Here is a 25,445-nt window from a genome sequence, read left to right on the forward strand (position 1 = left end):
TTTCACCATCCGACTCGGTTCCCGACGCCAGGTACCGCCCGCATTTTTTTTTTCGTAGGAGGCTGGGAACGTTCCTGGCACGCCGTCTACACCAAGTTATGGCAAATTCTAGTTACGCGGCCATTCCTGCACCCGGCGGGGAAAGAAATTCGTGCCAGGCCTAATCACGGCACTTCCGCTGCTTCGCGGAGGCATCCGTGAGGCGGCAGCCACCATTCCTGCAGGCCGCCTCTACCACTGATCGGTACGTACAGCTGCGCACCATGGGCACCCCTGGACGCCAAGAGGGGTTTCGCTTTGCGCCTTCACGACATCAACCAACGCCAACTAATATTGTGATGAAATTCACGGACCACTATAACGTCGCTAACATCGCCGTCGGAGCCCTGGCCGTTTCCATTAATCAAGCCGCCGACCTCACCACAAAAGAACGGGCGGACACATTTATCACGGTGCGCAAGAGGCAAAACCTTGTTGCGCTCGCCACGTACCGGGCTTCTGCGGCCCGCAAGCTCCTAGCCATGACGAGCCTCACCTTACTCGGCGACCTGCACACCGTCACCTCCTATAAAGCCCATGACCCCGCCAATACCCGCGGAGTCCTCCACGGCGTGCCTTCTACCTACAGCAGGGAGCAAATTCGCGCATCCCTGAGCATTCCAGGGCACAGAATCCTGGATTTCAGGCGTATGGGCAAAACTCACTCCATCATCATTACGATAGAGGGCCCTAGACTGCCACGAGAGGCAATCTTCTGTTCCTCGGTCACCCGCCTCTACCCTCCTCGCATCAGTGTCAGGCCCTGCCTACACTGCCTTAGTCTGCATCATCGTAGCGACGTTTGCCCCACCCGAACAGAATTCGTACGCTGCGCGGACTGCGGAACAAAATTTCCCCCGGATCAGGACCCAATGGACACGCCCCATGACTGCGAAATGTGGTGTATCAATTGTCACGGCAATCACTCCGCAACCAACCCCTCCTGCCAGGCTTGGAAGGCGGCCACCGAAGCCCTTCGTGACCGAACTCTACGCATCCGCAACCTCCATCGCGACCGTCTAGCGAGACCATCATTATTCAGAGACGCCGGCGGGTTGCCCGGGCTGTCGCCGTGGGACCGCTACACGCCCTTGGACAGCTGTCGCTCCAGCAGTCGGCGCCGCCAGGCGACTCTCTATACCGGTCTCGGCGAAGAACTCCGGCCAAGGCGGAGCCTGCACTGCCGGGATCAATCCCGCCCGGAACGCACGCAGACGCCCCCTGAATCCGCCCCTGCACGCCTGCAGTCGTCTCATAGCTTCGTCGGCACCACTTCTCAGCAGGGACGCATCACCAAGGCGGCAACGTCTACGGCATCGGGACAAGCAGTGAGTGGCTCTGTACGCAACGGCATTCTAGAAGTGGCGACCTCCTTCGCTTTGCGCTGGTGCAAAGTCGCCCTCCATTCCACTATTTTACGCGCCGTGCAAATACAAAACCCGCGTTCACCGGTGCCGTGTCCCCAACAGAAGAGCAGCCGCCCCGTCCATTGGGTCGACCGCCCTTCTGAATGCGAATGAGCATTTTACCGTCTACCTCGAAAAAATCATTGCCCTCATCGCCGCCCTCGCAAAACGCGAATCGCCTGCCTTTTGCTACACAACACTGGAAATCCACAAACCAGGACGAAAGAATCGTCGTAGTCAAGCGCATGTTATCTATCCTTTCCTGCGTAACTTCTATAACACTGGCAATAGAATTACACAGTACTCTAGATTGTTATTGTTGAAAATTTTAATTTGAGCCTGGTGATGTGGGAGTGGTCTCTCAGTCCAGGAGATTATAGGACTACCGTGCTGTCTCAGCCCTGGACACCAGGAGCAGCTAGTCGTCCTAGCCGGCGCTCGTCGGCGGGTTCTCCCACAGCTCAGGAAGGGAAATAGTAGGGGATAAAGGTGGGACGGCGGAGTTATGAGTGCACCCGAAAATCATATGAATCAGGTTACATTGGTTAGGGCAGAATTTACATGTGACAGGGTTTTGGGTGGGGTCCATCCTATGAAGCCAATTTGTGGGAGGAAAGGTCTTTGTCTAGGTCCATCCGATGAAGCCAATTTGGGGGAGGAAAGGTCTTTGTCTAAGGTCTCCGGAGTATTCCTTCTCTTTTAGTAAGCTGTGGCGGGAAATGTTGCCTGAAATGCGGTAGTAATTTTGGGGGGATGGGAAGTGTGAACAGGGGAACGAGACACAGTGTTTCCTCAGAGTCCTGGGAGGAAGTTCCGCAAGCTTGTCTATGGGCAAAGTTATCGCCCGTTAGTGAGGAGTGTTCCGGGGTCCACACAATGTCGATCTTCCGGTTGGGGGCGTATTGAGTGAGGAGCGTCCACGTGGTAGAAGCCACGTTACCTGCTAGAAAGCTACAACAGACTGCTTGAGAGTCCGTTATTACAATTGCTGCGGGAGTTTGAGTGATGGCGAGGGCCGCGGCAAATTCTTCCGCGGCCCAGGTAGATGTGGCCTTGATTGAGGCGCAGGTGAGCATCTTGTCTTCGCTGGTAACCATGGCAAAAGGGTGAGAGGGATTCGAATAAGGGCCGGCATCTGTGTATGAAACATTAAGATTGCTGCCTCAGATTCATTCTTGGGCTTGGCTACGAGCTTGGCGACGACCAGAGCGCAAAGTGGGATGAATATTGTTACGTGGCGGCAGGACACAGATGATACGAACGATGGGAGGGGGTGAAGGGGTCTATTTACAGAATGTGCATGGCGCCCATAATATCGTGAGTGCAAGGACACAGTCACTTCGTCGTCTTCGTCGCCTCCTGCCTGAGCCCACGCAGTATGGGACATTGCCCGCCTATATGTGTTCCGTGACAATATTTTTGGGAAGAGGGCTGATACGAATGGATCGACGCCAATTGTAAGGAAGAGGTTTTCTGTCCGTGGTTTGAAAGGTTGACTATTTGAGGTCCTGTAAAAGTACTCCAAGTACGCCACGCTTGTAGTCCACTGTCCGTCTGGTCGATAACGGTGAATTTTCCAGCGTATACATCGAATTTTTCGAATTTTTGTGGAGTTTACATCGAATTAACCGACATCGAATTAACCGAATCCGTGGGATACGGCGTCCCTAGACCATTCTATCGGAAGAAAGGCCACCAGGTAAAAAGACCCGGCAGGGTAATTTCCTCCTCTCGTTGTATGTTCTTGTGCAGTGGCGGGGAATTTCATTTGCTTGGAGGCGCTTTGTAAACATCACCCGGACGAACTTCCCAATTCTTCGTCTTCAAGGTGTATTTTATTAGAAGTGTTATTAAGAAACGTACAAGGAGAGCTGGCACTTTCGAACACAAAATCGGATAGCACGTGCCTAGGATATATGTGACAAGTACGGTTACGTGCTTGTCCAAAATACTATTATTATTAAAGACGATAGTCTTTCTTGGGCTACTTAAACCCAGAAATTTTGGTCTGTCTGTATGTCTGTCTGTCTGTATGTCTGTCTGTCCGTTTGTCTGTCTGTGACTCGATTCAGCCACCCGGCGAAAGCAAAACAATGCCTGCGCAATAGTCTTATATAGTCACAGCTAAATCTACCCGTCTATGTCCGGTGTAATCTTCATACTTGTCAACATTGTTGAAGAAGAACAAGACATTACGCAAATATGAGACAACAAATCAATACAGAAGTGATATTTGCAGTGTTCCTTTATAAAAAAATCAAACATGCTTGACTTTTGCGAAATTAAATACTTCATCAACTGCAGAAAAATAATTCACTTCGCCGTCGCCTGCTGTCGCCCGCGCCACTATAGCTTCTGGCGCCATTTTAAGAAATCAACCGGCAACAGTTACGAAAGGTTCCACTAGATAGGTTCCACGTTCTTCTTGCAACGCACGTGGAGTAAGGAAACGCAGTTCTATAAACGTTGAAGTCGGGCGCCTCGATTCACGCGCGTCTTCGCCGTACGGCAGCGTTGGCATCGAGACACCCGGCCTGGAGCAGTGAAACGCGGGAAATTTAAAATGATTTAAGCAAACCTTTGGCGTCTTTACCTTGGGAGGAGCGCGACACAAGAGGAACAACATGAGAGGTGAGCGGGAAAGCGAAGGGAGGCATTTACTTCGGAAAAGCCAATAGACTATCGTCTTTTGACGGCATTTGCAACGAAAAGAGCAGATACGCGGCCAATTTTTTAATTTCTTGACCAAATTTTCTCGGTCTTTCCACTAAAGCTTATTCCCACTGCTGGTTTTAAATACAACTACAGTTACAATACAACTACATGACTTTTACTGAAAAAATAGCCGGACTAATGCACTAATTTAGTGGATACTAGCACAGCTGTATAAAGCCAACAGCTAAGAAAACGTCTAGAATCGCCTAATAAAAAAAATTGCCATGATGATGATGATTGTTTAGAGAGAGGAGCTGCTAGCCCCATCTCGGGGTTAACGTAGCAGCCAAATTCCGCTTTGATAGTGTAGCGTGAATAGTGTAGCGTGACGCCACATCAGGTAGAAAGGGTAACTACACTTTTTTTTTCACCCGCACCGCAACCCCCCCCCCCCCCCTTATACAATAATGCCCTACGGGCGCTGTAGGAACTTGTAATAAATAAATACCGTGCGTTTCCACATGTGAGTGCCGTGTCCGTTCGACACTTAAGCCGTCTAGTCGCGCGTCGCCACTGCTATCTCTGTCCTCGGTGATGAGTTCTACTGCCAGAAAACGATTTTTTTCTCCATTCAAGACAAGCTCCCACTTTCAGGTGAGGTCTTCGCCGGCGACAAAGAAGAATGTCGGGGCCCGGTACAGTATCCCAGGTAGCTCCCACTCAACAATTTTGAACGCGGAAAAGAGCATCAAGTTAGTAAAATGGTGCCGTTTCAGCGTATGGCGAAAGTGATACTTAAGTGATCTTTGTGAATACCGGGATAAGTAATTTTGCCTTTTTGGAGCGCCGTTTAGCGCCTAGTGCGAAAGCACCAGGCGAAAGGGTGAGCTCACCTTAACTGGTGTCTGGTTGATTAGATTGTAGGGTTTTAACGCGCCGACACAGCGCAGGCGATGAGGCGCGCCGTAGTGGAGGGCTACGGATTAATTTTGACCACCTGGGGATCTTTAACGTACCCCGAAATATCGTACACACGGGCGTTTTTGCTTTTCGCCTCCATCAGAAAAGCCACTGGTGTCTGGCATGTTGGTTTCGTTTCTGCTTCATTCACAAGAGCCCTAACTAGAAACCTGCGTGTGACGAAAACCTGGATGTTACGAAAAATTGCAATCTTTTGTCAACTTGGTTACCTCCAAGTTTAACTGTGATACGCTACTGGCATGTGGGGGAGACGTTGGAGGAAAGTTCCAGGAATCACTGACGGCTAAGTTAATTCCAAACGCATTGGCGATGATGTAAATAAGGGAAAGAGCGCACCTTTCCGTTACCCTGAGCCATGGCATACCAATGGGTGAGGCGGAAGGCCAGCCATATTCAAATCTATTATCTTCTAGTAGTCCAGACAGGGTGGGTGGGGGAAGGCATTGACTCTGCATACTGTCGAACTATTACACTACGGGAAATACAATAGCTTGGGCTAGTTGTACGGTCTATCCACCTGCTTAAGGGGGTTATATATGCAGACAAAACACAACATTGGTTCATTCGAAATACTTCATCGTTAAAATTATACTTACAGCACTTTTAACGTAAAGTTCGCTCAAATAGGCTATATAATTAGGAAAAAATGGAATGGTCATGCGACCCACTAGCTCAATTCCCGCGACAGATTCTATGATGCCATAAGCCCTGCTGTGCGATTGGCTGAAGCCTGCACAAGCAAACGCAAATTAGGCACGGCTTATTAGCTTGCCGCACGAGCAATTTGCGCTGAAATTTAGCGCACGTTCTTTATATTGCAGTAAGAATTGTGGGGCGAACAATTAAATTTACGAACACGTAAACGCCGTTGACGTTAGTGCGGTAATTAGCCGGCTGACACTATCTAACACAGCCATCGGACGCGTTGGACTTATCGGTACCAACACTGACGAACTGACATAAACGGCACGGTCACTTACATGACCATGTTTGTCGAGCGATAGCTTACATTTTTAGGAAACCATTAGTATGAACCCTACTAAAAATACGGCAGGTGTAGAGTCCGGCCAGAAGGAAAGTGCGAACACTGGCAATATATCGCGTAGCGCCAAAGTTGCACGTGTGAGTGCCATATGCCGCGGGTTCTAAGTTACGACAGCAAATCCGGCTTTCAGTGCTACGCACCAGACTTGTTTTTTTTTTTTTTTAGTCATTTGTGCTCAACTGAGCGCTGCCGGTTGCAGTGGCGCCTGCAGCGGCGGCTGTGTGTCTGATAAAAAGCCAACTATCCCCGCCGCCACGCTGTCCCGTAGTAGCTGGAACACGCATGCCACTGCAGCGGCAGCCTGCGCTACTACTACATGCGGGACGGTCGGCTTTCCCGCACAATCTTGGAACTCAAGATGGTGGATGAAGGCGCAACTCACCACCCCTAGGGGAGCTATAAACAAGAACTCTAACTTCAGCGATATTGCCGCACCATCTGTGAAAATGGGCGATAAACAAGGTAACACAAGGCCGTTTGTGAGATGGTAGCAGCTCTGGTCAGCAGAGCTGATCCTTAGTTTTGATCCTGATCCTGGTCTGATCCTTAGTTTTAAGGCCCTGCTCTGGGTACGTCATTGCCGATGTCACAAAAAACAATTCAGCGGGAGCATTTGAATTCGGGCATGAAATGTTTATCTTCTCAGTAAATACAGCATCGTTTGCTGCCGGACAACTGCTGAGAGCCTTATAAAACCATAAATCTTTCAAATAAAACAAACTTGTACTTTGTGTGCATGGCCACATTAAAGGGACCCTGCAACACATAAAGCTTTTTCAAAATCTCAAATGTTTTCAGAACGTCGTCAACAAATCCATCCAGTACTGAGAATAAGGGGTAACAGGTACCTCAGCCAAATATTACCGCTCTACACCCATCAGATAAATCAGAAATTTTCTCAAAACATTTTCTCTCTTTCCCGGTCCTGGCTTTCTGCAAACGCTCGAATTACGTCATTGCAGCTATAAACAGCTATTGACCGGTATCCTTTCACTTGCAGCAATAAACCCTTTCGATCGCCTCTCTAGGAAAAAGAAACAGCCACAAAAGAAAAAGCAAGAACGGAAGGCTGGTCTCCTGCGTCAACCTTCGAGTTCGTGCATATAGCTACCCTAGGGGAGCAGAGTTGCGCGTCCATGTGCCCTGATGAGTTCTAAAGTTGTGTGGGAAAGCCACCCGTGACGCTTGTGGGCGCCGCCGCCGTCCTGGGGCTGGCCAGTGGCGACGGCGGAGGGAAGTCGTCGCGTGCGTGCGGTGGGCCACCACCTGCGGGGAAGCGCGACTGCGGCCATAGTCGGCTGCTTATCAGCAGAGCGGCCGCCACAGCCGGCGCGCCGGACACTTGAGATGAACTAACTCAAACCGGTGTCTTTTGCGCACCCCTGAAAGTGGGCTTCGCCGTCACAAATTGGAAACCGCGGCAATCAGACACGAAACCCTTGCGCTGCGCAATATGCAGGAACTCTACTCAAGCTGATCACCCAGTGCCGCTCCGTGCTGGTGATAACTATAGCTTTCACAATGCTTCCAGCCCCGAAGGAAAAAGCGAAAAGGAAAGGGCGGCGGAATCCCTTTTGAGTAACCGGACAAGACGTTTGCAAGCACCATGACAACAGCGCGAAGACGACACGGGCATTGATAGGACGACACAATGCTGATAAGCGCTCTGTTCGTCCATTCGTTTCCAGGCGGGTCTTCACTCAGTTGAGTGAACATGAAGGCCACTTTCCCACTATTCTGATGTTTACCATGTCGGACGAACAGGACTCTGTCCGACAGCTAAAAACTATTTTTTCGTTCCAGGCGCTGCCTCCACCTTCCGCGTATTCCACTCCGGCTGCTACCAAGGGGGTCAGCCATTCCGCAATGCTTCTAGAACAAAAGCAAACGGTAAGAAAACGACCGAAGACTATTTAGATGATGCTCACAGCATGACGGGTTTTGACACGTTCTTTCGGTTTTCAGTTTTTTGTGCAGTTTCTGTTTTCTTCTTCTCTTCGTCTTTTCTTGTTCTTATTCTTATTTTATTACTTCTTTATGCTATCGTGTTCTCCCTTTCACTTTGTCTTTTTGCGGTTCCACCCACTCAATCAAACTTTGTGTGCGCAACTGCCCCAGGGTTTTATCACCACACTGACAAAGTCTCCTCCAAAAGGTCTTCGAAAATTCATTGATTGATTGTAGGGTTTAACGACGACGAGTCGTAGTGGAGAGCTCCGGATTAACTTTGACCACCTGGGGATCTTTGAAACACGCGCCGAAATCTCGTACACACGGGCGTTTTTGCATTTCGCCTCCATCAGAAAAGCGGCCGCCTCGGCCAGGAATCTAACCCGCGACCTCGTGCTCAGTAGCGCAAAGCCTTAGCCACTGAGCCACCGCGGCGGGTGCGCAGCCCGTCTAAACGCCCTACAATGCAACGGCGACGAGCTGTAGTTTCACTAGCTGACCAGTTGCGCCACCACCTGCGTGGCACGCATCCTCAAAAAACGTTCACGTCTTCATCAGCTGTTTGCGGGACTTGCTAGCGTACAACGAACGTAAGGGCATACCGAAACGTGGTTCATGCGCCAATCAAGAAGGTAAGAACTGCGGGGTTGCATTTTGGGATGCTGGCTGCATATTCTGAAGAAGGCCCAAAACACGTCCCCCTAGGCCACACAACGCAAGAACGAGGCCCAAGACAACATCAAAACCCTCGACCACTACTACACTGAACGTAATTGAATTGCGCATGATTGACACACAAGGCTACCAGCCTTCTGCCCCCCGCCCACTTTTCTCTTGTGTCGTACTCGTTACTCGGCATCCCTAGTTGAGGACCGTTTAAACTCCTCTACAGCTTGCATGCACCCGTCAGAATGTTTTGTTTTCAAAATTTTTTCACCTGTGTTATTTGTTTTCACTGCCCTGAAGAACTTTGCTTAGCCGGATCGTAGCACACGAAAGCAATTCTGTCAAAGGCTGTTTATACGCCTGAAAGTGGCAGGCCTCTTCACAGGGCCACGAAGAAAAAATACATTTTTTAAAGGGGTACCCTGCAGCCCTTCCCGTCGACTACTCCAAATGTAGTTTGGGGTAAATTTGTCTATCGTCCCAGCAATTTCCTCTTACAAGAATTATGAAAATCCGTTCAATATCACCGATACGACGAAAGCTGCGCGCTCTCTCCCAGAGCGGGAGCGGCTCGAGGTGTTCTCATCCACGACCTTCGATATATCACATGCCGGGGACTTATCCCTTCTCCGCTACGTTGAGGGGCTACTTCCAGTCTGTTGAAACAAACAAAAAAAAACAGGAATGGCTGTCTGTTCGCAAGCGTGCGCTCAGTCTAGTGGGGCGTTTTTCAAGCAATAAAAATTTGTTGTCGAGCTGTCTGACAGAAAGGACAGTATTGAGTTCGTCACTCAAACTCCACGGGCACTCAAAGCACAAACGAAATGCCAAAACCGTTCGTACAGGTTCAGGCATAGAAGAGGTTCGTGCACAGCGCCGACGACGGGGGATCGTCGCAGCAAATCCCAGGAATAAGCCCCGAAGTTGACTAGCGACGGCGAATAGTACAGCCACCGCATAAATGACCTCATTTCGGCCGTGCCAGTAGTGCATAATGAGGGAAATTCGAGAGAGCGCGATTGGTTTTTCCGCGTCCTTCAAAGCGATGTGCGTGCTCGCCGTTTCACCTGCACGTGTCAAAATTGGGCCAGGTATTCCTGGCAGTGTACTCTAAACCACGCGCAGGTTTTTCCGCGTTGCTCAAAGGGTGTTGCAGGATCCCTTTAAATGAAAAGACTGCTTCTTACCGATACCGATGATATCAATTTCACGAGGTCGCGGGTTCGATTCCCGGCCGCGGCGGCCGCTTTTCTGATGGAGGCGAAAAGCAAAAACGCCCGTGTGTACGAGATTTCGGCGCACGATAAAGATCCCCAGGTGGTCAAAATTAATCCGGAGCCCTCCACTACGGCGCGCCTCATCGCCTGCGTTGCGTCGGCGCGTTAAACCCCACAATCAATCAATCAATCAATGATATCAATTTCTTCGAAAACTTCAGGCACATAATGGGGATATGGAGGAAAACAGACGAAGCAATCGCGGCTGTCCGGCCCATTCCCGGAAATTTCTCGGTGACGCTCAAGAACGCCTATGGTCTGTGCTAGTTGGTACATCTTCGAAGGGAATCAGCTTGAACAAAACGAACACAAAATGAGAGGGAGATACACGACACTCTGCTGGCCGTGTATCCTTTGTGTTCGTTTTGTTCAGGCTGAATCCCTTCGACGATGTTCAGTAATTTTGTTCGTGTGATTGGCGGCCGCCAACCCAATAAACACGACCGGGCAGATGAAGTGCGGTCCCTGGCTTCGTTTGTTCGTATCACTTGAATGCCAACGAGCATTTGGCACACTCATAAGTTATAACCGTTTTAGGGGCGAAGCATCTTAAGGCCGAGGCTTGTCCGGCGTCCAGCGTCCGTGCTCATGGCACAGCACCGTGTAAATCGAAACATCTGGGAACAAAAGATTCACAAAAGGTTAACAAGAACAAAATAAAAGGTTCACAAAAGGTAAGGGAGAGAGAGGGGAGAGCGAGAGCTTCTGGAGAGCCGTTCCGCGCATGCGCGAGGAGCATTGGATTGAATTGAATTGGATTGAACTGGATTTGGTTCTGTATTTGGATTGAATTGAATTGTACTTTATTGGATTGGATTGGAAATCGTTTTAGCAGCAGTAAGCACTCTCACGGGTGATTTACGGTAAGAACGATCCCCAATGCTTCGCCCACTCGTCAAGATTCACTTTGTGGAGATGCGTGAATTTTTTTTTTAGTGCTGACCAATATTACGTCAATTTTGCCAATATTACGTCACTGCATCGCGAAATTTCATATTTCAATATTATGTTGTTTCCCCGGTTAGAAAACGTCTTTTGTGGCTGTAACAGAAATGAGTGGTTTATAAAGTGAACACAAGGGGCGACATCGAATGCAGTGCGAAGGGCGACATGTCGTACCCCTGTCAAATGCGCCAATTCCAGTGCACTTCTGGGTGCCCTCAGTGATGCACTGAGGGCACCCAGAATGACGCTTCCGCTGAGCACCGCTAACGGATGTAATAAAGATTCCTTGTCTTGAAAGGTAGCGAAGATAGCTCGCGTAAATATTTCGCGAAATACAATATTAGATGTATATTATTCGAAATCCGCTATATTTATCGTGTGTATATTATTAGATATCCCCCATAATTATCGTTTGAGAAACAATTCAAACATTTTATCCCCATCTTTATCGTTTGAAAAACAATTCAAACATTTTATAGCGTTACCCTAACGTACTTACATAAGTGGTGATCTCATGGTTGGCAATAATGTATTGGAAATCGAGACCATTGCGCAGCACGTCCGTACGGCGACACACTTATCAACGAACTGCCCGGATGGCTATCTCGGACGAACGGAATGATTGTCGCTGAAATCGGGCTTTGAGGGTGGGAGCACGTCGCCTGTGCGAATAACATTCTCAAAATGACAGCGAACTTTCCGCTTGACACCATGCTGCCTCTAAAAAAATTGGTATAAACGCCTTATCTAATACAAGATTCAAAACTTCACGTGGCCGCTTTGAATCGTCCCTGCTGTGTTTACTAATGAAATGCGAATTTCGAGCTCCAAGCCACCGCAGTGAAGAAGCCGCCAGCACGAGTTTGTAAACTTTTATTTAGCGCTATATTCCGCTCCAGTAGAAGATGTGACTTTCCCAAAAAACTGACGGTGTTTTCCTATTCGGGAACACGGCCACTCGTCCCAGCCAACTCGTCATACGAAACCTGGTGACAGCTGAACTTTCCGAACGGGGAATCTCGTCCTAGCAATCCTGAAGAGCGGAGAGTGGTGCAACTGGGTTTCTCGTTCTTGAAAAATGCGTCCCGAGCGTTTTTGTTTATGCTACGAACGAACAAATACATCCACAAATCCAGATAAGCGAAAATATTTCGAAAACAACGTCCGACATTAACTTAGAACTAAGCTCAATTCCCGGAAACAACCACTCCCTTCTACGTAACCTCGTCCTTCCCAAGGTTATGCTCAAGGAGGAAGAATTCAAACTTTACATATTCCGGTTAAAAAGATCCATGACAGACTGCCCTGTCCACATTGTTAACGCAAGATCAAATCAAACACAAGAACACTTCGGTGCTACCATTTGTTTATCCCCCATTCTCCAAGGTTTCATTAAACTGCACTCAACGACCGTATTTCTCTGTGTGTGCCTTATAAAAAAACAAAACGTTCAGTCAGACCAAACGCTTCAGAAAATACACTTAAACACTGGCACACTCGTTTTGTCGCTCAAGCTGGCCAACAAGCCATAGCCGGAACTTTTCCCACACACATGCTTAAGCAGAGTTGCGCCTAGCCTAGCTCTTGTAATTGAACATTAGTGCTTGGAAATAATAAATGCTGAATGCTGAACCTCCGTTCCAAAACGCTCCCCTGTCGTCGAATTACCTCTATCGCGTCATACATCTTAAGCCCTAAACGTAGATGTCAGCTGCAACTTTTTTCTTTATGTTGGGGAGGATGGGACTAGGTTATTCTAGGTTTGCGTAACCTTTTTATAGGTGCAGGGGAAACGAATGAGTGGATGAATGACGTCACTGAATCTCTCTCAGGTGCTGCAGAGCAACCTTCCAACACCGAGTGCGGGAGTGGCGGCCCCGCCCTTTCCCTCGGATCCACACCCTCTCCCAATGGGTGACTGCAACCAGCGATCCGGGTCCGGGGGTCCAGAGGCTGCTCTCCGTGCGGGGAACTCCAGTGGCCGCCTCAACGAGAGAGGTCCCCCCCTCTCTGCAGCCTGCAGCGCCATGAAGGTGAGGGGGACGAGGTTTCTGAAACCACTAAGAAGGGCATCTTCTTGCCGCATTCTGTTAAGTCCCGTAATTTACGTTAAAGGTTCTCACGTTATTTCTAGTCACGGGAGTGCTGCTGTTCTGCGCCATCTTAGCGGACCTGGGGTATAGAAAGTGTGTATGTGCGCGCGCATTTTTGGCAGGGCAAAGCATTCTCTCAGCTGAGAACATACGTAATTGTGGTCGTAATCAAGGCGTAGACCACAATAAAGACCGCTAGGAATCCTGAAACAAAAAACTGGTTCCGATTCACGCTGTGAACGTGCTTGGAAAGATCGATCGATTGTAGGGTTTAACGCGCCGACGCAACGCAGGCGATGAGGCGCGCCGTAGTGGAGGGCTCCGGATTAATTTTGACCACCTGGGGATCTTTAACGTGCGCCGAAATCTCGTACACACGGGCGTTTTTTTTCTTTTGAACTTTTCCTATGAAAAGAAGCTTTAAGCGATAACCACAACAATTGCCCATGCAACGTCCTTTGAATTCACACCCTTATTTCTACATAGAATAAAACTAGAGGTTCTGCCAGCTGTTGCCTGTATTTCGCGGGGGCGGCATCCGGAACGCAGCAGCGTACGCCGCGGCTGGGCTAGGGCGGCGGACGCCACCAATGTAGCCCGGCCGTGCGTCGGCGGAAAGAAAACGGAGAGGAGCGTCTTTCGAAGGGCGAGACCGCGGAATATAGCCGCTCTGGTGTGGTAGCTCGGGGCTACACCACCGCGCGACACAAGCGATGACACTGAAACATGAGCCTAGTGATTCCCATTTATAACGCTTTAAACTATTTGGTTTAGTAAGTTTGAGAATTGCCATAAAGGTGAGGGAACTTTTATAATTGCTATTTATCAGAACCACTTGTTCCTTTCACCTCTTGTACTACCTGCTAAAACACAACTGAATTGGTTTTCACCAATTAAGAAAACGGAGTCCCATTCGTGGCAAGCAATGCGCAAAAGGCAGCGTTTCTCTTGCGGCCAGATGTCTGCATGTGGTTTCTACATTTTGCTTTCCCGCCCTGCAAACCAATAGTTCACGTATCTCTGCCGTGCGACCTCTTAATTCCGTCAGGTCCGGGTTATCCAGGAGGTACTGTCGAACAAGTTAATCAAGCCATACGAAGGAAGCGCGCAGTGGACGCGAAGCTGCGCCAAAACAGGCCTAAACCAACCGTCGCTAAAGCAGACGCCCCGCTTGCCTCATACCGCGGGTTCCACGTTACGACAGCAAAGACCGCTTTCAGTGCTACGCACCAGGCACCGTTTTCAGTCAGTTGTTCTCAACTGAGCGGCGGCGGTTGCGATGACAGCTGCAGTGGCGGCCGCTCATGTGATAAAAAATGAGTGCCCTTCTAGGTTTCTACTTCAACAAGTTATAACCTGTGAAGCTGCACACCCTCTAGGAAGGGCACGGAACAAAACACGTTTGTATCTAATTTACGACTGAGCATATACTTCCTAACCAGTCACCTGAACGAAATTTGGAAAGACCCGAGCTTTATCCTAGCGGACAAACGTAGAGCTGTCTGTTTTCCTCCCTCGTCGCAGGCATCTTACTATTTGTGCAACACGTCAAACCAATCCACTCTACCGTGGAAGACTGCTTGACGGCCACGTTTAAACTTCACGCGAACACAACGGACATGTCATCAGTGAGGGCGAAAAACCTTTAGATGCGCGTCCCCCCCCCCCCCCCCCCCCCCTTCACCTTTCCCTCTAATCCCAACCCGTTCACTCATAAACCGGCAACTGTTCATGAGCGGGTGCTTAGAAGTTAGATATTATCGAACATGTCGCTCTGAAAGCCGTTTAAGCTGAACAAGTGATATTGGCCAACGTCGGTTTTCCAAGCGCGCCAGTTGCTGTTCATCCGGGAGGGATGCACAGCAACTCAACCAGCTGGAACATGAAGCGGCACAGCGGCTTTTCGTTGTTTTTGCTCCCATTCACACTTTTCTTCGAGTTAATGCTTCTTCAGTTTCCGCTCTTCTTCCTCCAAGCGAACGACATGCCTTCGTCCCGTAGCGAGTTAAGCCTCAACCTTTATTCTAGCGGACTCATACGTGGGTGTCCCTTTCGCTGCCCAGTCGTGGGCATCTTATTGTACGTACAACACATCAATCCAGACACAAACCAATCGATTGCACAGAAGAGCTGACAGGGCGCATCGAGCCGTGAGGCTCCCATGTTTGAATCTCCCATCACCACAATGGTATGTTCATCGGTAGCGGCAATAAGCCCTGCTGTGCGTGTATGCCTCCCCTCCACCCCGTGCACGCCTAAACCAGCAAACGGGATACGGGCATAGTTAGGCGTGAAATGCGCCGGCGAAGGGACAGAAAAAGGCTTTATATGCGGCCAGATTATAAAATTTATTATTATACTTTCGCCAGAAGAACGATGACCATCTGGTCAACGACGGCCGCCGACGTGACAATGCAGCCCGGAATGGCTTTCAGGCTAGCGAAGAATTGCTCACGCCGGCGTTCCAATGGCGCAAGTTGCTTTCAAATGGCAGGGACCCGGGGCTCAAGTGGGCGAAGTGGAATTAGAGGCGCAACGGCCGCAGCTACATTCTCGGCGGCTTTCCGTTGTTTTTTTCACCCATTCGCGCTGCTGTTGATCCTCGACAATCATCTGATAACGGCGCTGGGGCCGCTGTCAGCCGAGTGCGCAACTTGTGAGGAGGAGCCTTGGTGACGAGGGGAATAACCGCGTTGATAACCGTTCTGAAAGAGGTGTCGGCGGTGGCGAGGAGGAGCCCCGGAGCTCCTCCTCGCCACCGCCGTCAGTTAGTAAATGGACTTCACAAAATGAAAATGAAGGGGGGAAGGGTTTATACTGCTTCGCAGTGAAAGCGAACTATCCCCGCAGCCACGCTTTCTCCTAGAGGCTGAACACGCATGCCACTGGAGCGGCGACCGGCAGCGGCTACTATACATGCGTTACGGTCGGCTTCCCCGCATGACCGTGGAAGTCAAGGTGGCGGATGAACGCGCACATCTGGTGCCATAGGGGAGCTATATTACAGGAACTCTAACTTCAGTGGTATTTCAACGCCATCTATGAAAGTGGGCGATAAACACTGTAACCAAACGGCCATCTGTGATATGGTAGCAGCCCTGCTCAGCAGGATATCTTTAGTTTTAAGGCCCTGCTCTGGATACCTCCTTTGGCGACGTCACGTAAACGCACAATTTAGCGGGAGAATTGGAATTTTGCCTTATATTGTTTATCTTCTCGATTTATTGATTGATTGATTGATTGATTGTGGGGTTTAACGCGCCGACGCAACGCAGGCGATGAGGCGCGCCGTAGTGGAGGGCTCCGGATTAATTTTGACCACCTGGGGATCTTTATCGTGCGCCGAAATCTCGTACACACGGGCGTTTTTGCTTTTCGCCTCCATCAGAAAAGCGGCCGCCGCGGCCGGGAATCGAACCCGCGACTTTGTGCTCAGCAGAATGTTTATCTTCTCACTGAAGCAGCATTGTTTGCTGCCGGCCAAGCGATGAGGGCACTATAAAACCCTGAATCTTTCGAATAAAACAAACTTTTATTTTGCATGCAAGGTCCACCGGAAGGGACCCTGCAACGCTTTTTAACACCGTTTTCTAAGTTGCAAATACTTTTCGAAAGTCTTCAACAAATACATCCAGGGGTAACAAAGTACTCAGCTAAAAATTTCTACAGCCAACAGGTAACTTAGAAATTTTCTAAAAAAAATTTGTCTTTCTTGGTCCTACCGTTCTGCAAGCGCTCGAATTACGCCATTGCAGCAATGCACAGCTATTGGCCGGCATCCTTTCAGTTGCAGCAATAAACGATTTCGATCGCTTCTTTAGAAAAAATTTACACCATCTTCCCGCGAGGAGAACCATGGGGTAGATGCGACGCATCGGGGGTTGCCGTTGCGTTTCCGTTATGTTAGTGATATCAGCGTGTGGATTGCTGTTGTTGTGTATCCTATTTACGCAGCATGTTCACCCCCCGATGCGTCGCATCTACCCCACGGTTCCCCTCGCGGGAAGATGGTGTAAATTTTTAACCGAGCGCAAGCTGCGCGATAACGCACAGCTGGCACGGCGACGGGAGCGAGCGCAGCCGCGCGCAAGCTGCGCGCTGACTGCGCTGACGCACAGATGGCGTTGCGGTGAGAGCGGCGGAGCGCGCAGCTGCCGCGGCGAGGAGAATGGGGGAGGGATGCGGACTACGCCGCGACAACGACGCGGGACAAGGCGAGTTAAAGAGATGCGTTGCATCTAAAAAGAAAAAGCAAGAACGGAAGGCTGGTGTCCTGCGTCAAGCTGATCACCCAGTGCCGCTCCATGCTGGCGATAACTATAGCTTTCACAATGCTTCCAGACCCGAAGGAAAGAGCGAAAGCGGAAGGGGTCACGGAGCAAGATAAACAGGAGCGCCGACTTCGCTCTCTCCTGCGGGCTCTTAATGTCCATCACTCGCGGAGCGCAATGTAGATGGCACAGCGAATGGTCCGGCGGCTAAGCGGCCGGCGTTCCCCGTGCGCCGGCGGGCGCGTTGGCGGAACGCATTCCGTCGGCTTTTGTCGTCTGCTTCGGCGACGGTAGTTTTGGGCACGGAGTGCTTTGGGCCTGCGTTGGCGCTGCTTCGCGTTCATTGCGCTCCTCCTTCGCACGGCTTGATTAACTTGTTCGACAGCACCTTCTGGGTAACCCGAACCCGAAGGAATTGAGTGGTCGTACGGAAAGGCAAAGATGCGTTAAGGATTGGTTTGCATGGCGTGAAAACAAAATGTAGAGCGCACATATAGACATATGGCTGCTATACAAACACTACCTTTTGCGCAGTGCTTGCCGAAAATGTGATTCCGTTTTGTAATTTTGTGAACACCAATTCGGCTGTGTTTTAACAGGTTTTACAAAAGGCGAAAGGAGCAACTGGTTCTGATCACTAACGATTATAAAAGTTGCCTCAGCTTTCTCGCCGTCCTTCAACTTACGTCCAAAACAGAGTGTGCCTAGAACACGGACCGGCACTCACACCCTCATCAGAAAATAACAGAAACACGATAACATCACCCGCCACTGCCCGCGACGTAGCAATCTGCTCAAGATCGAGGCCTTGACAGTGCGGTCTTTTCACAAGCCTTCATTTCGCGATATTTGAATTCGTCCGGACCCTATATCTCTGTGGTGATGACTCGCCAAAAGAAAAGGTTTGACGAGCCGGTTGTTTTGCTGGTCAGCCGCTTAAAGAAAAAAAAATCGCGCCAATCCACCCCGTGAATGTGGTTGGAAAGCAAAGCTGTAAACGGTACCCATAACGATTACCAATGCGAGGTCACTTAAATTCACTCACATCGCTCTATAAATAGCAAAACCAGAGAGAAGTGAAATGCACTTAACCACACCATTTATTACTTCAAAGAGATATTCTTGCTAAGGTTAAATCAATGCAGGAAGCATGAACGGTGTTTGGTTGAGTTGTATTGGTGTAGCACAAGAGTGGGGCGTTTTTTTATAAAATTAAAGTAGGCTCCAACCCGGTGTTAGACGATCTGTCTTCTCCGTCTGCGCCGCGGACGGAGGCGACTGGATTTGCGGCAGAGAAGGAGGAGGAGGAAGAAATACTTCTGTTCAGATTTCTGAACGGCCCAGAGTGCAGCCCTGGGGAGTAATTCCTTCTTGTGTGGGGCCCATATGCAGTCCGCGCGGCCTGTGTTCTGTCCACCCACTCAAGCGGGGTAGGTAGAGAGGGCCTGGACAGCAGCATCTCCCATTGCTCTTGTTGGGTAGTTCACGGAAAGAGAGAAGGGTAATCAGGGCTAATGTTGCACACCCCGATTACGAGGCGAAGTGTTCCTACTTCTGAGCAAAATTTGCATTCAGCGTCGGAGCGATTCGGATACATTAAGTGAAGACGCGTAGGCTGTGGGAAGGAGCCCGGTTTGTGTGAGCCGTACAGTAGTTTGTTGTTCTCTGGAAAGGTCAGGGTAAGGCGAAGGTACGGTCTGTCTCAGAAGGCGATAATGGTGGGTTATCTCCCTGAACGTGACAAGCTCCCTCGTGCAGCTCCATAGCACGAGAGGTAAAAGCGCAGGCTTGTTGGGTGGGCGTATTTGTTGCCCTCCATTGAAGCGTGAGGGGGTGTCCAGATAAGCTGCATGGAACCGTTTAGGGAGTGGTTTTTTAGCACCCGCAGTGCAAGTCAGGACACCCAACCCTACTGGTAATTCCAGTAGGCTTGCTGGGAATCGATGACTACCGTCCGAACCCCTGGTTGAGCGAGAGCCAAGGTGATTGCTGCCTCTTCTGCTGCCGCCATTTCTTGGGTCCTAAGCGAGGTACACGCAAGGAGGTTGGTCCTGGAGGTAGCCACGATCATGGCGTATTACTGCCCTCGATGTTTGGAGGCGTCTGTGTAGGTAACTGCATGATCCCCACCGAGGGTGGTGTTTAGCGCTTGAGCCCGTGCTTTTCGGTGACCCTCGTCATGTGAGGGGTTCATATTCATAGCAAAGGGAGCATCTCTAGTTTTAGTCTCCAAGAGTCTGGGAATACGTCAATCGGAGTGACATTATGGGCTGCCCAGCCAATCTGGTGAAGCATGCGGTTACCCATCGCAGTTCTGAGTCAGACCTTCTGGTTAGAAAGATGGCCTTCTATCAGCTCTTCCACCGTGTTGTGGAGCCCCGTGCTAAGCATCCTCTGTGTGTACGCACTCATGAGAAAACCAATGACCTGCTCGACCCCTTTTCTAATCATTATATAAAGCATCGCTATGTCTTCCTTGTCGGGAAGAAGACAGGGGGTTCACGTAAGTAACTCTCGAGAGGACACTTTAGGACTCGCTTCTTGGTTGCAACTCGCCTGATCATGTGTATGATTTGATTAATGCTGTTTTTGAGGCTCTGCAAGGAGACGTCACTCTTGGTTTTAGCCTCGAGATGTAGGCCCAGGATCTTGATGCTGAGGCTTGGAGTGATGGCCTGGCCATCAAGGAGTATTTGAATGTATGCCTTGGTTTGGCATGAGGGCGGACGAGAAGGAGCTGTGATTGTTTACGTGAACACTGGAGGCCACAGGCTTTAGCACATTGGCGTACTAGAAGTGCGATGTCATGCATTGGTGTGAGCTTCCTTTAATTTTTGTAACTCTTAGCACATGAGCAAGGTGCGCACAGGGCCGCTGGACGGGCGTGAGCGGTCACGTGACGCTTTCACGTGGCATTCAGCGAGAACGCAGGGGGTAAACCCGTAGATGTGCTTGGTGGGTACACCACCTGTCATCGCCGTCTTCGCGTGGGCTCGTAGCTAAATCGGTAAGGCAACGGGCTCTCGCTTTGTTAGTCTAGTAGTTCCAGGTTCGATTCCCGGCGGTGCCAGTAAATTCTTTTATTTGTTCGCTGGAGTTTTCTGGTGACACCAACGGTCGCGAAAGAACCCTTGGGGGGTAGAGGTAAAAAGCTTTGCTTTAAAAACGCTGGGAACCCTCGTAGGCCCACAATTGAAGCCATACAAATCGCAGCATTTTATTTGGAGTCCGCGGCGTTATCGACGAGATAATACGACCGTAGAGCGACAGTGAACATCGGGCGGTAAGTTGCGGTATGAGTTACAATGAAGGTTGCGTTTGATATTCTTGGGTGCCTTATCAAGATGACAGTGTTTTTGTACACTTATTACAACAGGGCAGCCGTCCAATTCAGTCATTGGCACAGAAATGTGTGTCTCATTGCCGTTTGCCGATGGAGACTCTGGGCGACCCTTGTAAGCATAGCTCGTGCGCAGAAGCGGCATAAATAATTAAGCAGGCGGCCGGAGAGCGGGCCAACAACAGAGGGTAATTTTTGCGCTGCATCGGTTGGTCGTAAGCAGAATCACGCTAGACTGCATGTTGTGGCGTTGCATATTACTCTTGCTCATTCTTTGGTGATTGTAAAGTCGTCGTCGTTCAGTTGCGTCTTACATCTGCTGGGTTAGTACAGTATTTTTAGCGGGTCTTCATAATGTCAGAATAAACGACCCCCGATAGGGAATAAGCGATCGCCATGTATGCGGTGGCGTGCGATTATCTGCGCCGTCTATTCCGCTGCGCACGGGTGTTTAAATTCCGCGCGTGCAGGCATTCCTCCTGCATAGTAGGGCAGGCATACGACAGGCATCGTTGCGAAAGAAACGACGCCTCTGGGGATTGGCGGTGAGCGCGAACACAGGCGGCGCTGCGAGGCGCGCCTCCGTGACGTCAGCTTAGGGATTCTCGCATTTGTCGTCTGCTTCACACAGGATCGCTCTCCCTGCTGTTTCTTTGCGTTCGGTCAACATCTGATGCTTGTCCGCACCAGAATAGGCATGTGGGTAATTTTTTATCATAATAATAGGCTTAAAATCGCATACACTAGCTCATGGTGTCAATTAAAGTATAGTTTTGGATACCGCTACGGGAGAAACATTGCCGGTGCCACCCCATTCCTTGCGAAGCCGGTCCTGTGCGGAGCGCGAAGAGTCTGAGCTAGGCGTCAGCTTCTCATGTAAGAATTCGAACAAAAGGAACAGTCAGCTGCTAATAACCGACAAGAGCGAAAATGCAAGGCCAAAACTAATTCTAGGCCTTCAGGGCTGTCGGCTTTGGCAGAAGGCATCACGATTCCCGCTAATCATATGTCAGGTAAAACAGTTTTTGCAACCTTGCCGAACGCTCGAACGCGTCTTGTTACATCACTTTATGTTGTCAAGGCATGAAAGTTTGCCGACATGCACTATAGACGGCAAAAACTGCAGGTTGAGTTCCAAATAACCCAGTGTGTATATACGCGCGTGCTGATTCTATACCAAGCATCTAACCAGTATAGAGGTTTATTGAGCAAAACGAGTCACGTCTTCGTTAAATTTATAATAACACATATATGTCTGTTAAGACCTGGAGGGATATTTCGGAACATTTTGAACAGCCATATCTTCCCGATATTCGGATATGCGTTATAGGAAAAGTGCACTCAAGAGGAGGAGGAGGAGTAAGGTAGGTGGGGAAAACTTTGTTTAACAATTAAATCGATCTCGTTAGGGGGCCGGATCCTCAGTCCGGCTACGTCACGACGGTGAGCGACTACTAGATGGGCCACCCATCCCTCCACACGTTCCCCCATGGGAGGATGTGTTGATCACAGAACGGCGACCAGCACCCCGGAAAACTGCTCGGGCTACTTATGCGGCGCAACGTGCCACACTGGTGCAGACCACCGCAGCCACCGACGCTGCGGATCCGCGGACATTACGTATGTACGTGGACGCCTCCTGGCAACCTCGCACGGCTGCTGTGGCACTTGCAGCTGTAGCGGCAGACAGCAATGAACGCAGCGTTACAGCCTACATCATCGACTCCATTCCGGACACCACCACCCTTGAGCTGCGCGCTATTGAACAAGGCCTACGTCTAGCACGTTCTGTTCTGCAGGCATGCAATCAGCGCGTGTACCACCGTGTGCACATTTTCACGGACTGTGCCGAGGCCTTACGTTCCCTTATAGGAATTCCACGGAAACACTCTGCAGCACACTGCATTAAACAATCATGCAGCTCTCTGCACAACACCTTCCACACGCCTGTAACAGTACGGTGGATACCTGGCCATGGGGGGCATCCCGGTAATGAAAGCGCCCACAGGCTGGCGAGCGAGGCATCTTCGTCGTACCGCCGTCAGCCCGGGTAGACCATAGCCAGCGGAGCCCACTTCGATCCTGACGAGGAGCGCCAGCGTCGCCGACATGCCCGGCGCCTTCACCTCCAGTCATCAGTACCCCAGAACCCGCATCCTCTGCCTCCTGGCTTATCTCGCGGCGCCCAGGTTTTTCTCAACCGGGCCCGTTCTGGCTTCGCCATAACCGCTGACATCGTCGCACGGTGGCGAGGACGGCACACTCACTTTGACCCTTCGGGGAATGAATCCCAACACGGCAACAACATACCGCCGGCAGGTTCTCCGATGTCAACAACGGCGGGAAACTCCCATTCTGTAGACCTCGCAGGACCTCCACAGACCGGATCAGCTCCCAGTTCCTCCCCTTCTCTCTTGGACCCCAATGTGCTCTGCTACGCATGCCATGGCACAACGAAGCCTGACCTTCCGCACCTCGTCTGGTCTTGCCCGGGCCTTGCCGTGCTTCGCGCCCAACACCGCCCGGCGTGGGTTCACTCCTACAAAGAGTGGATTCGGCCTTCTTGGCGTGTCAAGGACACCTTGACAGCACTCTGGAGCTTTGTCTGTGCGGCGTCGATGGCTGGACATTACTAGCGTCCTTCCTGCCCTCCCCCTTCCCCTGCGGCTTCGGGCCATCCTTTCTTAATAAAGTTTTCTTCCTTCCTTCCTTCAGTCCAGGACAAGAGAGTAAAAGTAATTTTCTTCAAATCATAGAACGCCATCCGAGTAGAATAGGATTTGTTCTGCCTGGAAGGGTTGAAAAGCAATAAAGAGCTACTTGGAATTCTCCTTCGGTTTCGAGTCTTGTAATATATGCAGGTATACCATTTATCACGTTAGTTAGCGAGTATATCATGCCTTCAACACCGTAATCATGTCATCATTGTTCGAGTTGAGAGTCAGTTTATTATGATAACGATATAATTACGATAGAAATTCGGAGCACAAAAGCCGCCTTCGAGTACTGTGGACCACGTTGTTTAGGGCGCGATCGCGGTGGCGTAGCACAAACCTTCTCATTGTATTTGCATGTGAATAAACAAAGCACGCCGCGGATATGCACCTTCTTGCACGCAGCCGTAATGAAAGACAATTTGTGAAGAAGGGAATGTATGCCATACAAAATGAAGGAAATATCTACACGACCTTTGTGAGGCTCCCAAACATTCCGAAACCTCCTAATAAGAAGTTGGTGACGGCGCAGAAAAATAATGCGTTGGGCAGAAAAAAAGCAAGAAACATTAATCCGATACAAGACAACAACGAAAGAAACAGATGAAAGCCGCTTTATTTCCTGCTGTGCGATGAGCGTGTAGAGGCCGCTGCTTGGTACGTAGTATTAGACTGCTGAGTCTTCATAGGAGCATCTCAAAAATACTGCAGGGAAGCCTACGCATTTTGAATACTTATCGAGAAGCTCTGATCGCTGATCCACGCGAATAAGCAAGAAAGGACGAGTTACACACGATCTTCTGACCGATACTCTGAAGAAAGTTGTTCTCTATCTCTTCGTGTGTTGCAAACTTGTGGGGGATACAGCTTCAAATTATTCAGATGCGTCAGAAGCTGGCAAAATTACTGAGTCGCTAGAAATACGCTTTATAACGAACCACAGCAACGAAGCGGGCGATTTCTAGCACAGGCACTGTTGCCCCTCACAAGCGGAGTGTACCAGACGACAGTGGCGCGAATCCCTAAGCCGACGTCAGAGCCAGGGGGCGCCACTCAAAGATCTCACAGCCAATAGCGAAAAAGGGAAGAGCCATGTACAGAGGCACAGCGACGAGAGGGCAAACGAAGGAGGGAGAGAGCAAAGGGAAAGCTGGACGGCCGGCGGCGCGTGGACATCATCGGCCCGAGCCACGGCCGGGCTGGAGGAGCGGCGGGCGCGCACTTTCATACGGCCTGCGCTTCGGGTATAGTTCCCACCTTTGACCGCCGCTAGTTCGTGTCACTGCGGACCAACCCTCGCCGGTTGACCTACAGCACGCGCGGGGTAGGTAGAGCGGCGGCTCGCGCGCACTTGCCACTGCTCTAGCCCTGCCGTGGCTACACGCGATACCTGTCCGTGTAAATTTACATGTGCGTCATTAAAATAGGCGACTCCTCCCCCCTTCTGAATTTTCGGTCTAATTGGGTCAAACAGCCTAACATTATCACTCGGAAGCGCCTAATCAAAAAATTGAAAGAAACATTCTAACTCAGGGCACATGAAGAAAAATATGCGAGGCCTTCATATCTTATCAGCGACTGTATTATATGAAAATGGTGAGACAGGCAAATAAACACGGCACTTTCCGTGACTGAAATATCATTTCTTATTTTTTATTTTTCCTTTCGGATGATGTCTTGGTTTGCACACGCACAGGGCACGACCAGTGACGCGAATGATTTCCCGTCGAGGGAGATAGGGTTATCGCTTAGCTAAACGTGATTCTGCTATTCACGCTCCGGTCGGGCTGAGCGGCCCGCCGGCAGCGAAGCGCACTGTCAAAAACACACAGCTGCTCGGCCAGAGGCGATGCGTCGACTAACAGAAAGGCGGGTTGGAAGGGCAGAGGGTTGGTTCGAAGCGCCCCCACTGTAAAGAATCTGCTGTATTGGTTCCTTCTTGGGTGCGCAGGCCGTATGAAAGTGCGCGCTCGCCGCTGCTCCAGTCCGGCCGTGCCCGAGCAAAATAATTTTTCTGGGCCACAGTCGGCGCTCCTCTTTATATCTTGCTCCATGGAAGGGGT

At 50.2% G+C, this 25,445-nt stretch overlaps 1 protein-coding gene across 1 annotated transcript in view; it reads left to right on the forward strand.

The window, feature by feature from the left end:
- The window catches only part of LOC144178940 (uncharacterized), a 101,090-nt gene that overhangs the window by 49,040 nt on the left and 26,605 nt on the right, over positions 1–25,445 (forward strand). The window contains exons 2-3 of the mRNA XM_077707095.1: positions 7,930–8,016; positions 12,797–12,997. Of these exons, the coding sequence (XP_077563221.1) occupies positions 7,930–8,016; positions 12,797–12,997 (288 nt within the window). The remainder of the gene's footprint in view (positions 1–7,929; positions 8,017–12,796; positions 12,998–25,445) is intronic.

Source organism: Haemaphysalis longicornis, unplaced genomic scaffold (assembly GCF_048455015.1).
Source record: "Haemaphysalis longicornis isolate Haplotype H1 unplaced genomic scaffold, Haemaphysalis longicornis Haplotype H1 scaffold_1, whole genome shotgun sequence".
Classification (NCBI taxonomy): Eukaryota; Metazoa; Arthropoda; class Arachnida; order Ixodida; family Ixodidae; genus Haemaphysalis; species Haemaphysalis longicornis.